Source organism: Ambystoma mexicanum, chromosome 2p, assembly GCF_040938575.1.
Source record: "Ambystoma mexicanum isolate Mex_15411 chromosome 2p, UKY_AmexF1_1, whole genome shotgun sequence".
Lineage (NCBI taxonomy): Eukaryota > Metazoa > Chordata > Amphibia > Caudata > Ambystomatidae > Ambystoma > Ambystoma mexicanum.
In genome coordinates, this window is record NC_090923.1 from 821832982 (window position 1) to 821848934 (window position 15953).

Below are 15953 nucleotides of genomic sequence, written 5' to 3' on the forward strand. Positions count from 1 at the left end.
AAATGCTGCAGCATCGTCTCTACAAGTCACAGGTGACCACGAGGTCGAATTCAGTTTGTGAGGGGCAGGCCCCTTGCGCTTTATGAGGGGCAGGCCACTTCAGATGTGCCTTCTGTCTGGCACCATTTCCTCTTTTGTCCAATGCTAGCCCCAGATATCCCAGGACTGCCAGGTATTAAACACGTGGAACTCTTGATTTCTCAGGTCCCTCTATCTTCCTATTCTTCTCCACCTGGAGATCACGAGGCCAGCAAGAACTCAGGGTTTCCTACGGGATGCGGAGAAATTCCTGGACTAGTAGTCAGCGTTCGCCTCCCTCTGGAAAGGAAGAGCACTTTTTTTGCCCTGAAATCAAATTCCGCGATTTATCTGGGAAGGAGGTTCTAGTGTACACTATGAGTACCACTTGTGTGTTACCACACTATATAAAAACCGACCACACCTACATGTCGAGGTTCTATGGGAAACGGATGAAGGCTGGCCATTCACACAGAGCCGATGGGGGCAAAGCTATGCGTCGGAAAAGCTCACCTCTGAACATTCAAGGCATAGATTAGTTCAGTACAAAATCCAACATCCTGCACATATTGAACCCACAAAACTGTCAATGACCATGAATGGCGCTGACAGGGGCCCAAATACTTCTCTATTTCATTCAGGAATGCCTACGTGGCCTATGGGCTGTCACAATATCTATATTAAAATATATGAAAACAATTAGCAAAATATGACCATAAGTATGACCCTTTCACCTGCTTGTAGCGCACATTCACAGACAAGCGGTGTCAGAACCCACCCGACACGGGGCGTCATTATAATTTGGGTGGTGTGGTAAAAAAGCGGTGGTAATACTGTTACCACCACTTTACTGCATCGCCCAACTACGAGTTTGGTGGTGAGGTGGAGGATAAACCTGCAGCAACATTCTGGAGGTCATTTTGCCACCTTATCACCAAAATTCACTCATTTTGGCAGTAATACCACCACCGATATTACCGCCGGTGGTAATATCACTGAAAACTCTCAAGGAGTGCTATGGGCTCCATCAGTGGCGGTAACGGTAATTCCGTTTGGTGGTACCTCGGTAGATTTACTGCTGAGATACCACTGAACTTGTGATGAGGCTGATAATCACTCTTAAAATCTGTACTGGGCTACGGTGGCCTGTTTCCTCTCTTGCCACCCAGCTTACATTCTTTACTTCTTTACATGTTTCACATCAAAAAGAGCAAACAATTAAGAGTTGTTTTAACCCCTTAAGTGTCAAGGACGAGTATGCTCATCCTTTTTGCATAGACTTGCATAATAACCGGGCACTATTACCAGAGCAACGTTGTGTCTTTTTTCCCCCTAATTTTAGATCATGAAGACTGTGAATTTTCATCCACAGAACACTTCGTATGCCACTTTCTGTCCAAGCGGTGGTAGTTTACTAAATATTCTGGTCCTTTCTGAAGCCTTGTTAATTGGAGTTATTTATTTATTTTGACATTTATTAACCGTACAAAACCCTTAGGCATCAAGGCACTGTTACAACCAGTTACACTCATATAATGAAAGGAGGACAGAGCACACATGGACCAGAGTCAGGTGTCTTAGGTTAACAGCCAGGTTTGTAGTGGTTTTCTGAAGGTCCAGTAAGATTGTTCCACTCTTAAATGAAGAGGGAGAGCGTTCCATTGGTTATCTGCCGCCGAAGGGAAACAGGCACATCCGCTTTTTGCCCGTTTGTATACAGGTTGAATGGGTCTGTGGGTGTAGGCCAGTCTCACAGGTCTGAAGGAATGGGCCTTAGAGAAGCTTTGCGACAGGTCTGGTGGGTCAGAGTCAGAAATGCATTTGTGAGTGATGGACAAAGTTTTGAAGATAATCCTTTCCTTGATTGGCAGCCAGTGGCCGTTTTTTCAGGCCTCTGTGATGTGTTCTCTTTTTGGGATGTTGAGTGCTGCTCGGATAGCATTGTTCTGGATTACTTGGAGCTTATGGATGTTGTGTGCTGAGGTGCCCGCAAAGAGAGTGTTGCAGTAGTCTAACTTAGCCCCTAGGATAGCTTTTGCAATGGTGAGACAGTTATTTGGGGCTAGGAATGGTCTGGCAGTGTTGATTATCTTGGTCGTCTAGGTGGCTGAAGTTGCGATGGGGTTGTCCTGTCTGGTCATAGAGAGGGTAGAGTCGAGGTGCCCACCTAGAGTCTTCACTGTGGCGGAGACAGGAATCCGTAGCCCGTCAATGCTGAAGGTGGCATATTGGGGGCTGAGGTTCTTTACTACAGATGGTGCCCCAACCATCAGGATCTCTGTCTGTTCATAATTTAGACAGAGGCCATTTGCAGCCATCCATGCTTGGATGGATAGGTAGGTGGTGTTTAGGGCGTGCGAGTCGTCAAGGTGGTTGGCAGTGAGGGTTAACAGAATTTGTGTGTCATCGTCATAGTTGGTGTAGGAAATGCTGACAGAGTGCAGAAGGTCAAAGTGGGGTTTGGTGAATATTATGTGTAAGGTGGGGGAAACACAGGGCCCTTGGGGCACTCCACATGAGATGGGGGAGGCAAGAGCACAGGCAACAAAACCGAGAAGACTCTGATTGATGTGCCCACCAGAAAAGAATCTACCCAAGGCGTGGCTTTGGGTGAGAAGTGAGCCAACCAAGTCAAAGGCAGCAAAGAGGTCTATTAAGAGGAGGGCAGGCTTGCATCTCTTGAGTACATCAAGTTGGTTTTTGAGGTCCAACAGGGCGGATTTGGTTCAGTGACCTGGTTGGATGCCTAACTGATGTAATCATAGGACCTGATTGAGTTCCAGATTTTTCTGGATTATGATGTAGGCAGCCCTGTGTTGTGTTTTAGCATTAATGGGACTGTTGTGATGGGATGGTAGTTGCTTGGGATAGCCAGGTCTAGTGTGGATTTCTTTATCAGTGGGAGAAACCAGGCTTCTTTTGGGGAAGTGGGATCTATGCTTGAGGAGAAGGAGGCATTGATAAAGCAGATGATAAGGGGGATAAGAGTATCAGCGCAGTCCTTTGGAATAGGGGCAGGGCAGGTTTCACCTTTACATCTGGAAGGCTTGAAACCTTTGAGTAAGGCAAAAACGTCTGTTTCAGTGACCTGGTGGAAATGAAAGGTGGCTGGTTAGTGAGAAGGAGGGTGGGAGGTGATGGAGGGGAGGGAGGATTTGATTGAGGATTCCCTAGCAAGGATTCTCTCCTGTAAGGAAGCTATTTTGTTGAGTAGGGCCTTTTGTGTGTTCACCCACCAAGTTTCATCTTTGGGGATGCCTAGTGTGGGTGAGGCCGGGGTTTCCAATTGCCTTAGGATAGTGAACAGCTCTTTCGTGTTAGATATAGCCTTGCCAAATCTGTTGTTATCAGAAGTGACTTTGGCCTGTGTGAAGGCTTGTTTGTAATCCCTGACCGTAGACTTGAACAATGCCTCGAGGGCATCTGATTGAGATTTTTCAGGATGCTTCTGCCTGGCATTTCGCTGCTCTAAGCTCATGTAGGTCACTTGTGAACCAAGAATTGGCATGGGCCCGAGCTTTAGCTTTATGGAGCGTTAGTGGGGGGACTGTGTCCACTGCCGTTGCTAGTGACTTGAGATAAATGTCAGCGAGAGCAACTGGGTTGTTGGTCAGGTCGAGGAATGGTTAGGTTGGAGGTCAGATAGCAGTGGTGTGATACTGTCTTTAGTAATTCTGCATGAACTGCGAGCTCACTTGGGTGGCATGGGAGTGTTGGCATGTGGGGTGTTCTGGGGCTGTTGGAGGCTGTAGGTCACCACAAAGTGGTCCAACCAGGGGCATGGGGAGATAGCGTTGATGTCTACCTTGCAGTTAAGGTTTGCAAGCAAGTTGAGTGTGCGACCTTTGGTGTGGGTCGGGGCATTGACCCAATGAGTAAAGCGTAGGGCACTAAGAGAGTTGGCTAGGGAAGTGGCCTGATGGTCTGTGGGGTCATGGAGGCCCAAATTCAAGTCCCCTAGGAGGAGGATCTTGAAAGTGGGCTTAATGTTAGTGTTGAGTTAAGTGCAGAATGTCTTCCTCAAATAGCACCAAGACCAAGAGATCAATTGGTGGCACGTGTGCATCTTATAAAGTCCATTAAAAAACCACTAATGAACCCCTTCCACTCTCTCTCCGACTGGCTTTGGATCCATAAACATCAGCAAGGGCCACAACATTTCCGTTTGCTATAGTTCATGGTGTTGAATTGAAGTATATCCAGCCAGCGCTGGACCGCAGGTGTTGCTGAAAATGGCTGCATAAACCTTTAGCTCTGTAACAATCGTACGATTCAAGTGTGCAAGAGTATGTAATGGAAGTTCACTTGGAGATAACTGCATTAGAGCGTGAGTGGGACTTGGTGTCTTCCATGTGCCCTGCCAAATGGCGTGATCAAGTGAAGGCTGAGGAATAGTTCTGGGATTATACGTGGCCCATTTCTGTGACCAGCAAGGGCACAATAGTTCAGATTTCGACAAAGCAGAGAGTGGAAAACAATTCTCTTAAGACTCTAAGGGCCTTATCAGAAGTTGGGCAGTGTTGTAAAAATGTGCAGTAATAGCGTTACCATCGCATTACCACACCACTGAGTTGAGTGGGAAGTTGGAGGATTCACCTCTGGCTCTGATCTGGAGATAAATCTGCTGACTTTTGGCCCATTTTCTGCACAATTACCACCGCGCAACTACGCTGCAGTAATTTATGACTTATAATTGTTCATTTATAACGTGCTTAATACCAACGAGTGGTACCTAAGTGCAGGATCGGGATTCAAACCTGTGTTGTTCCGCATTGTCATGCTTCTAAGACAAGTGCGTTGACTCCTGAATTGAACCGAAAACGCTCCATTGAGTCCTATAGACTAAACAAAATGGCGACTTAAACCACCACCACTTGTGATCCAGCAGTAATACCGCCGGACCAAGTGGTGGTAACAGTAATTGCATTGGCAGTATTCCGGCAAATTTACGGCTGGGATACCGCCCAACTTGTCATGGGGCCCTAAGATTTTACTCTTCACTGAACATCTCACCAATCGCTGATCAAACCGCTCACCCTAATTCTGCCCCTGCTATCTCTCCAGGCTCCTCTGCTATCCCCGCCCATGTACCTGTAAGCTCCTGAATGCACACCCTATGTACATTTCTCCATGGTTTCCCAGCTAAGTTTGCGCTTTATAAATCCTATACCTACAATTGTTTTCCTCCCCCCAACTAATGAAGGAAAAAGAGAGGTGGGCTCAATCTTGGCAGGTGGTGGGATAGCAGCCTAAAGGGCTTCTCTACCTGCATACTGCAACTGGATCAGTCTGGACTCCAATTTCAGGCCACTTGCTCTACGTATCCAAGTTGTTGTTTGGGAACTGCTTGTTTGGACCAAGGTTGCCCCATGCTATGATTCCCTCCCTGTTTTTCCACCTTGGTGTTCTATCATCTCTAACTGGGAATGTAGCACTATGGTACTTCCATGCAGTAATCGAGATTTTCTCAATGTGCTGTTCCTACCTGACTGCACAGGAGCAGAATGAGAGCCTACTACAGCCACATAAATGTCAAAATCTTTGCTCATGTGCTCTTTGGTGCAAGGTTCCTTAGACGTTGGCAATAGAGAGGTGCCAAAAGGCAAGGCAGCAATAGAGTAAGAGGGCCAGAACTACCACAGGTAAGCGCCATATCCATTTTGTGCCAATCTTTTGCCTTGCAAATGTGAGCATGCACGCAAACACACACACACTTGCTTGACAGTCTGTAAATAACATGGACAATATTTAGGAAGGCTACGGAAATCTTGCCCATCGACGTTATTTTCAGTCAAAAATGTTTGGTAATATTGCCTAGCCCTTTTCAGCACTACACCGTACATTTCTGGATTATTAGCCAAACTTTCCCAGTGCTCCCAACCACTCTTTCTCCAAATTTCAGGATTATTGTATTGTATTGTAGTCGTCGTTTACATAGCGTCTTTTATGATTTGTATTGCCTCAAAAGGAGATTTAGGATGCGTGCCTTTGGGCGAAATTAGGATTTAGGGGGGTTGCCTCGGCTCCAGTGCACAGCCCAAGAGGTGGGCTGAACCTTGTAGGCGTGGTGCTCTAAGTGAACCAAATGTGTCAATTAGTTGCAGTGCCAGGCCACCCACATGCCTTGGACCAGCCCTATGTCATATCCTTGCAGGTATTGTAAGGATCTCACCTATGACCTATGATATAGTTCCCACCCCCCAAAAGATCTGTCTAAGTGCATCACGTTTCATACTCCCAAGAGCCATCTTAGTGTATCACCCTTCCTACCCTCAAACATCCATCTAAGTGCATAACATATCTCATCCCCGCAATCCAGCTAGGTGCACATCATTTTGCTACCTCCAGCCATCCCTCTAGTCGAGCATTCTGAGCTTTGGGCAAGCCCCTTTGATATTAGATAGGACAGGAGCCACTGGTACAGGTCGTCTTGCTATTCACCTGAGCCAGGAGTTTGGATGTGAGCCCGGTGCATATTTCCCGGCTGTCCAGAAACCTTTCAATGCAATGAAAACATTTCTATGTACATGTTCCCATCAGATTTTCAGGTGCTGTCTGGTAACCAGAGCGCGCCACTTACAGTCAAGGAAGTAGGGGGGCCTGATGTGTTAACGTGTGTGGAAGTGGATTGGGGTTGAGTTTAGCAGGGTGGGCTGCCACGAAAGCAGCTGGCATCCGCTGCAATGTGACTTGTTGATGTTTTGGTACATAAATGTTTTCCATTTGCTAATCTAGGAAAAACTGAATTTAAGATACATAATTAAGTCTTGAGTCAATAAAACGTATTCTTGCTGTGTGTGTGTGCTTCCAGTGTTTAGACGGGAACAGTGTGCATGCTTTACAGTGTCAGTCTGCACCAGATTTCCAAAAGGTCATGCTGCTCATGGACGTAAGCCTTGCCCTAAGTGTTCCCTGAATCGAATAGTCATGAGAGCACCTCTGTTACTGAGTACTTCCTTTGTCTTTTCAAAAAAGGAAACATTTGCAGTTTAAATGAAAATATATAAGCTAAATGGAAACATTTATGTTTTCAGGAAATACTGCCGTAGGAAGAACTGAGCTGCAGTGTCCAAAAGGCTATGAACAAATAAATGGATCTTGTGTAGGTAAGTTTTGTACTTGCGAGCAGCTTCTTTGAATAATATCTTCATTGAGTCCTGAAAGTGGCAGTGCTTTAGCTATAGCTATCCAAGTTGCCATTTTCAAATAGACCAATTCTGGGATACAAGCATGTGATTGCCCTGTATTGTGGACTGCTGGACCTCAATTCCTTAATGTCTGCTGCATTGTACTAGTGCGTGGCTCCACATTATACTTTCAAGAGATGAACTGGCACAGAATGTAAAGCAATGCATATTGTACCCATTTAATATAGCAATAATACTCAATTCAACAGGCCGGATCAAATGGCGAGAGCCGTCACATGGGCCCCAGTGCTGTTACCACCAGATTGTGCATTATTGCTATTAGCTTCCCGAGTTTTGAATGCAGAAGCGTGGGGTGCTGATAGCAATATATTTTGTTTGAATGAACGGGACGCCTCATGGCATCCATTCATTCAAACAAAATACTTACCCAAGATGGCCACCATGGATCTGGAAGGCGAGGCATCATACGGAGCACCTCTTCTATTTCCATGGTGGGCCGGGAGGCTGGAGCGGTGGCGATTGTGCAGCCAGCACCAAGAGAAATCGGGTAAGTGAGGTAGGGATGTGGGTAGCAAAGGAAGCTATGACGGGAGGTAAGGGGAAAGTGCAGGGAAGATGGCAGGGTGGGGAAGTAGCCCTCAGGCTGCTCGGACCACGGATCGTGGGATTCAGTCTGAGATCCGAGCAACCTGATTGCTTGGCTCCTCTGCCCCGGGTGCTAATAATGTATTTATCCATCCATTTGACCCCAGGCATACATGTGTACTATATACAAAACAAGCCAAAACACAGTGGCATTAGCTCTTTGACAAAATCGTATTGCCCAACACGATTTGTCCTTTTCCTCTGCAGTATGCCTTCTCTAAAGGCTCTTACAAGATGCTGGCACAAGAACTCACATCATTAAAGCACCTTTCTTCAACGGTGCAGCTATCCCTCCCTTGTTCCTCTCTTTCCGTGGCTGCCTTTTATCAAAGACCTTCAAATAAAGAATTGCATTCTGGGTAGATTACCACACACCAGTTTTACAATTTAAGATTTGAATAACTATGTGGAGCAGGGTCTGGAGATCTTTTTACTTTCTCTTCATGTTAGTATCTTATATAGTATCCAATAAATATGGGTTACAATGTAGGCAATCCACATGCTGCAATATTTATATCCTGTACATAAATGATACTAGAGTCTATACTTTCTGTGCAGTGAATCTGATGTTACATAGTAGTCAAAGTGTACAACAAAAGGAGCGGAATGATGTTCCCTCCTGGTCTCCACCCGCTCCACACAAACACCATCGCTGCACCTCTTCCCCCGCGCAATCCAAACACCCAAACAAACACACCTGCCATTTAAGGGAATGTTCAGTGCAGTGCACTGAATTGCACGTTTCAGCTTCTTCCTACACTTTTATATTAAAACGAAACAATTCCCAAACGTTTTCCTCTTACAGTTAGGTCCATTAGCTCATTCATCACGGGAGAATGCCCGATATCTCTTTTCCCTGTCTGTAACAGACTGTCCTTCCTACAGACTCCTCATTGTAATATCTAGGTGTCCGCCAGTGAAGCACCTACCCAACTGAACCTACTCTGAGTCATCCCTCTCTCCAGATTTCTGAATATTACACTATGAGGTTATTTGTTATGGCTAACCGGGTAATATTTATTTAAGTTTCAAGGAAGAGCCCTAGGCCGTCAGAATTATATTGCGACTCAGGATACCCCTTTCAGTGGTTCTGAACTGGATAACTAGTAGTGAATTACTTTATAGAGCTCCCTAGACCCACCGAGAGTGTAGGAACCTGCATGCTCCTTCAGTCTCTACTGTTGCTCCTAACAACTTCTGTGAAACACACGGTTCATTGTTTTCACCATTAAGGTTCCAACTGCACCTCTGTAGACAGTCCAATTTTATTTTTATTGTTTAAAGTGCACACCTAACTCGAGCGCAGAAGAGCGCTGTGCAGAGCGCTGTGCAGAATGTGGTTAGCCAGCATTTGGGCTGCCATCTTTTAATAGTAGCGCAGTACTGTGAGGTATGTGCTTCGGTGTGTGCGCTCATTAGATTTAGTCCTTGCTAAGGAGTTGTTTAAAAAGCCATGTTTTGAGAGATTTTCAAAAATTGTAGAATTGTGGGGGCATTCCGAGCTGACACCGGGATCGGGTTCCAGAGGGTGGGAGCATGACAAGAGGATTGTTTGTGGGTCCTCTCTTTCCGGACGAGTTATGATTCTAGCCAGTTGGTCAATTTGCTGCGTAAGGAGCATGTGCCACCATATATGTGGAGCTTAGCCACCAGGTACGCTGGTGCGCTACTCATGACTGCTTTGTAGATGATGCATGCAGTCTTGAACAGCATCCTGGCTTGGAGTAGAAGCCATTGTAGTTTGCATAGGATAGGAGTAATTCCGTCAAATTTCCGTGCTCCTGTAATAAGACATGCTGCAGCATGGTGGACTGCTTTTAGGTGAGCCAAGTGAGCTGCTGGGAGCCCATTCAGGGGAGCATTTCCCCCATCGATGTGCGAGGCCATAAGGGGCCACACTACATTCGGGAAGTCCTGCAACAGGATGAAGGGTTTGATTTTTTCAAGGTTAGAGATTCTGAGCCAAGCTCTTTGGGCCTTCTTGGCCGTGTGTTTATGGAAGGACATGCTGCAGTCAATGGTGAAGCCTACAGAATCAGCTTAGCCTGAGAGTTGTGGATCAAATCCTTATAGGCGCATATCATTGTGCCATTGTTGGACAGGTTATTTTTTAGATGCTGGACTGATAAGGAGGAATTCAGTCTTGGATGGGTTTAGTTTGAGGAGAGTGCCCAAAGACTCCATGTAAACGTTACAAATTATTGGTGTGAGGAGAAAGCCTTGTGGACCCAGCAGGAGACCTGGAGACAGTTAGAGCACAACAAGTTCATTTGAACAGCCTGGTGTCTGAGAGGTAGGAGGTAAAGCAATTCAGGACAGTGCCAGGGAATCCCACCGTCAGCAAGGAGGGAGAGAAGGATGTGGTGGGCGACGATGTTGAATGCAGTCAAGAGGTCAAGGAGGATGATGAGGCATGAGTCACCCTTATCTATGATTTGGAGGGCATCCTCCACCACATGGATGGTGGTTGTCTCAATGATACACTTGGAGCAGAACCCTCCATTTAGGAGATGTAGTTGTTCGATTCTGGTCAGTAGTTGTTTAGCAACTACTTTTTCCAAAATTTTGCTAATAAACGAGAGTTTCGTAATGGGCCGGTAGTTGGCTAGGTCATCTGGATCTAGCTTTTTTTTTAAAGTGGTCGGATGAGACCAGTTTTGAGGGGTCAGGGAATGATCCATCTGCAAGGGAGCCATTGATCATGTTGAGGAGCACATTGAGTGCAGGGCCCATCAATTGTTTAAGGATGGAGGCCAAAATGATATCATCAGAGTAAGAAGTAGGTTTGCAGGAGGCAATCATTTTTAGGAGATCTGGGGGAAAGAGACGAGAGAATTGAGCTCAAAGGGGCAGTGTTTGTGCTGGGGTGCAGGGGATGCTAATGCTGTGAGATGTTGAATCGATGATCTCTCAGATTTTGCCTATTTGTTGAACAAAAAATCTGTTGATTCCATCACATTTTTCCAGAGTTGCTGGTACCTCGGGGTCAGGTGAAGGTTTGGTACAATACTTTACTACTTCAAAGAGGGCTTTGTTGGTGGCTGCCGCAATAGTGATGGAGTAGTAAGGAGCATTGGCCTCTGTAATCAGAACCCTATGGTTTGCGCAGAAAGATTTGAGGTTGGTGAGCTCTCCCGAATTATGTTTTTTGTGCCACTGTTTCTCTAGGGCTCTGATTGAGCATTTGTTGGAGCCTAGCTCGGAGGTGTACCATGCGACGGATGGTTTGGTCTTTGGCCGGCTGAATTTTAGGGGGGCATGAGTTTACACCAGTTCCATAGCAGAGTTGCTGAATAATTCCAGGAGGCCTGAGGCATTCCCTGTGGTAGGGAAGTCTGCAAAGTTTGTTTCCAACTCATTGACTGCAAAGGTTTTGAATGAGTGCTGTTAAGTGAGGGGGCATTTAGCCTGACATTTGTGAGCCGTAGTCAAGTGGGTGACTGATAAAGAGAATGGTGGCATGGTCAGACCAGTCAAGTGGGTCTGCACAGGTGATGCAGGGATGATGAAGTGAAGACTAAGTCTAGGGTGTTGCCTTTGTTGTGCATGAGGGAGTGCACAATTTGATTAAGGTCCATGGAAGCGGTCAGTGCAAAAAGTGTGCTTCGAGTGGGGCTGTCAGCCTGTGGCTCTGGGACATTAAAATCACCAATCACTGATAAAGACGTTCCTAGAATGTGCTAATTAGGCAGAGAAGAGTACGTTGGAGATGTCTGCAATGAAAGAGTCACTCCTGTGAGGTAGAATTATTGTGCGATAGAGGGAACGGGCAGGCAATTGATTCAAATGAGCTTGTTCTGGTGGAGGGGATGATGGAGCATGGCCAATTGCTCCTGTGGACGATTGCCACGCCACCTCCTGCCCTTCCTGGTCGGTTGGCATGCTGGATGCAGTAACATGTGGGGAGAATGGGGTAAACGATGTTTCAGTGATGAACAGGGCCTCAAGGTTGTTGTACGAGCTGAGGTCAACCATCTCTGCAGCGTGATCAACTGCTGAGTGAGCATTTATCAACATGAGAGGGCGTGTGCATGTGGGTGTTGGGGGGGGCAGGGCAATAATTATGAGGTTTGCTAGGGTAGCTTGCCGGGGCTGCCCAGGGCACATGGCCATTCGAACCCTAGTGAGATTGGGAATGGGCTATGGAGGAAGGAGACACATGTGATGTTTTTTGGTGAGTAGCAGATGTAGCGATTCGTTTTTAGGTAATGTAGTTTAGCGGGCCAGGCCCTTGGTCCTTTCAGGCGCAAACAGGTGAGGTCTTTGTCTTCGCCCGTCCTATGCTGAGGACGCCGGTGATGAGGACGCCTAAGGAGGACTAATTAAATAGGTGGGAGGGGCGGAGAAACTGAATGCCAGGGCCTGGTCACGTGACCAGCATCCTACTTAATGCTGTATGCCTGCAGCTGGCCTAGAGTCCCTAAGTAGAGGTGTCTTGGAAGGCACAGAAACTGGAGGTGGGCAGAGCAACTGAGTGGCACAGCCTGGTTACGTGACCAGCAGCCTACTCAATGCTGTCATTGCCAATATAGCAGCTGCTTCAGTTTCCCCTTCTATGTGTATGCCAACGATGATCATGTCCTGCTCTAGCTGAAAAAGAAGCATTGCCCTCTTATCTTTTCCTATCAAAAGTCTATAAACTCCTGCAAGGGTGCCAACCCCCTGAAACTACTAAACAGAAGTCATGCCCATCGGGGAAGGCCCACAACATTGCAGTGAGCGTCTATAGCCAGATACCAAGAGCAGCTCAACTACTCTAAACAACTAAAAGAGCTACCAATTTTCATCGACTTCGATCTCTCCATCAAGTCACAAGTGAATGGTGCCCGGAGCTCCTGTCTCTTCCACCTCTAAGTACTCCATCAAATCTTTCCCTTCCTCACCTGTGTCTCTTACTCAGCCTCTTGCTTGGGCGCACCCAGCAGAAATACTACTGGTACTCCTTAGCTTCCTTCTATAAGGTAACTACCTATCCCAAAACAATTCCAAATCTGATCAGTTTGCATCATCCACAAACCTGCATGCACCTGCTGCTGAATTCCTGATATCCAAGTTTACTCTGCACTCACCATCCAGGAATCTACATCAGCCAATGCAATATCGTCTGCATTCCCCAAAACATAAAGGAAATTAAAAGGATGCAAAGCCGTTTCATTGTCAAGCTATGGGACGCCATCCTGACCGCTCTTTGTCACGAAATGTACATCTGAGCTGAAAACATGACAGTTCCTGGTCTGCCATCTTGCCTGCACACTTGCAGGCTACTCGTGGTTAGTACCACATTTCAAAAGTGAAAAGTACATTTGAAAGCTCATTAATTTCAGTAGTGAAGTGAAATTCCTTCGCTCCTTCCTCTGCTCTGTTATCACCTCGTGTCCTTCATACACAGATGCTGTCCTGCTTGTTCCGCCGTTTGGGCCAGTTATGTTCAAGAAAAGGCCAAACCTTTTCTGATTGGCCAAATTCTTGGTGAACTATTTGTTAATGAACATGAAATATGGTTTCTCAGAGGGCTGGTAAATTAAATTCATCCAAAGGCTAATTGAATTTTGGGTCAAATTGGCATCACAGAGAATCAAAAGAATTCCCTTTCCCCCAAAAAATCACCAGATCCTATAAGAAAAATCTAATCCATTTGTTACAGAGATTAAGTGATTAATTGAAAATGAACTCGTTTGTTACAAAAGTGAATTGATGCCTGAAAAAAATGAGCAATTTGCCAATCCAAATACATCAGAATACCTCCTCCTCCCCACAGTGTGGTGATCAGTGTATTTTTGCATTTTCGATTCAATTTGTAATTCACAATAGAACATTGCAATAACAAATTAATTTTAACTCAGCCCTAGAGGCAGACGTATTAGAAACTTGGACATGTTGTCATGAACTGTATTCAGCATGTGCTATGTGGCTGCGTTATGGCATCTTCCCACCTACTTACCCAAATCAATTCACCCATGCACACTGATGCAAAAAATACCACCCCATAGGAAAGGTGAGTGCCATTCAGCCACAGATCACGGGGGTCTGCCATGGCAGGAAAATTCTTTTCTGTGGTAAGGTCCAAAGTGGTGGAGGGAGTGTTGGCTTTGGGTGAGACATTACAGGTCTCTCGCACTGTTTAAAATGTAGTTGGGATCCCCCTGTTCTTATCCCTGTTCTTCTTGCAAGATCTGGTACTCCAGATCTCGCATCATTCTGCCCTCAGTGAGCAGTCTCATCGGATGTTATGCTATCTCAATATGCTTTCATACTGCACAAAGTCCCCACCATAGTTTTCAGACCACCTAGGCTTGTCAGTGGACTAGTGTACTGTGCTAGGATGCAGCAGGGGACACATTTTTGTGATAACCTGAGTGCATGCCAGCCCTGTTAGGTAGGCCAAACATTCTTCAAAAGGGAGGAGGCACATGCGTACTTCTCTCAACATTCCTTTTGGTTTCATTGGCCAGTGGGTGGGAGTTTGTGCACATCCCCAAGTGACCATTGTGACGAATTAACTTTCGGGGCACCAGTGGTCCAGGGTTGAATATCGGTTTCTAAACCATCAATCGGCCCCACCCCTACACCAAAAGGGATCCAAACAGATTGGAAACACATGCAAATTATAAACCTCCTTGTCCAATTTTGGTAACATGGATAGAATGGCAGGCTTATCTCCACAAGGCTGTGGATCATTGGTTATTTCAACACAGCGAAAATACACTTGTTATCCAATGATAAAAGAAACTGTGCAGTCAAGGTTGTATACAAATATCTAGTTCATTATTATCACAACAGACAGTTCTAGCACACTACAAAATACAACCCACCATCTAAAGGAATGCAGAGGACAGAAGGTTTCAAAGAAGGAAAAGGGATGCACTCATATTACTGACAGTAGGGTAGTCGGTAAAGTAATTAATCGCATTAGTTCAAGGATTCTTGGTTTCAGCACAAATAGAGCAATGGATCATAAAATGTCACTAGGAGCCTTCCAAGAAAGACCAGGGGGTCAGAACCACAATGTACACTGTGCTTGTAGACGTTGTTGGTGCTCGACAGGGTTGTGCCGGTTTCAGGGAGCTTTTCAGCTTCTGCAACAGAGTTCAAGACGGAAGACAGCTGCGGGTATCAGGCGGCAGGCAGTTTGGCCAGCGAGGCTGGACGGACAGCTGCAGGCTTGCCTACACCGCAGCTCGGGGATAGGAACCGTTGTCTCAGTCCTGGTTGGCGGGTCTGAAGCACTGGTTGAGGTATCTCGGACAACATTAGTGACTGTGGTGTGACAATAGTCAGCAGTGCAGTCGGTTGCAGCTCAAGGGGCTCAACTGGTTTGAAAATGTCCTTTAAGGTGGACACTGGTTGATGCTTGTCCATGCACTCCTCCTAGCTTCTTCATTGGGCTTTTGTTGTCCTTTAGGGAGGATGGCCCAAAGCTGAGCAGAGTGTTGCAGACCAAGGCCTTGTCCTTGGTTTGGTTCAGAGACACTCTGGCACTTCCCACCTTGGAATCTGGTTTGTAGAGCCGAGCAGGGCATGCTGTGTGCTGGTTGGGTACTGCTTCTGGAACTGCTGGAGGGTCCTCTGGATTCAGTATCTCCATCTGTTCCCTGGGAGATGTTTAGGGGAGGGAACTTGCTTCCCTCTTTGGAAATTCTGCCCTTCTTTCACTGGCGAAAGCTGTAAGGCAGACTGTAACTTCAGCCAGGGTCCAAATGAATTCTTCGTGTTACTCCTTGTAATGTCTTCAGATGATCTCCCCAAAAGAGAGGCTTGATGTAAGCTAAGTCTTCCTTATTGAACCAATCCTGGGTTCCCACAAACAATCTGCTATATGCATGACATCATAACTAGAGTGCTTAGCAACAGAAAAGGTAAAGTGGTGAAAACATGTATTACTAAGTCCCACCCATCTTTCTCTCTAGTTAGTTGTGATTTTTCTGGTTCCTGATTAAAGCGGCAGGTCTACCTTGAAGCTGTGACGGGACCAGACTTTTGGTTTCCGCCAAACCACATACTTGTACCTTTTGAATGGGGTTGCCCTGTGGGGATGACTACTGTAAATACATAGTTCGAGACATTACAGGACATTTTGCGTGATACTGAGCGGTGGGAGATCGCTTCAGGTTGACACAGTGCATATCAAATGTTGTTGGGGTT

General features: G+C 46.2%; 1 protein-coding gene across 4 annotated transcripts in view; it reads left to right on the plus strand.

Moving 5' to 3' along the window:
• LTBP4 (latent transforming growth factor beta binding protein 4) overlaps nt 1-15953 on the plus strand; it is a 1283510-nt gene that overhangs the window by 897413 nt on the left and 370144 nt on the right. For all 4 annotated transcript variants that reach the window (XM_069644515.1, XM_069644518.1, XM_069644516.1 and 1 more), the window contains one exon: nt 7053-7124. In XM_069644515.1, the coding sequence (XP_069500616.1) occupies nt 7053-7124 (72 nt within the window). The remainder of the gene's footprint in view (nt 1-7052; nt 7125-15953) is intronic.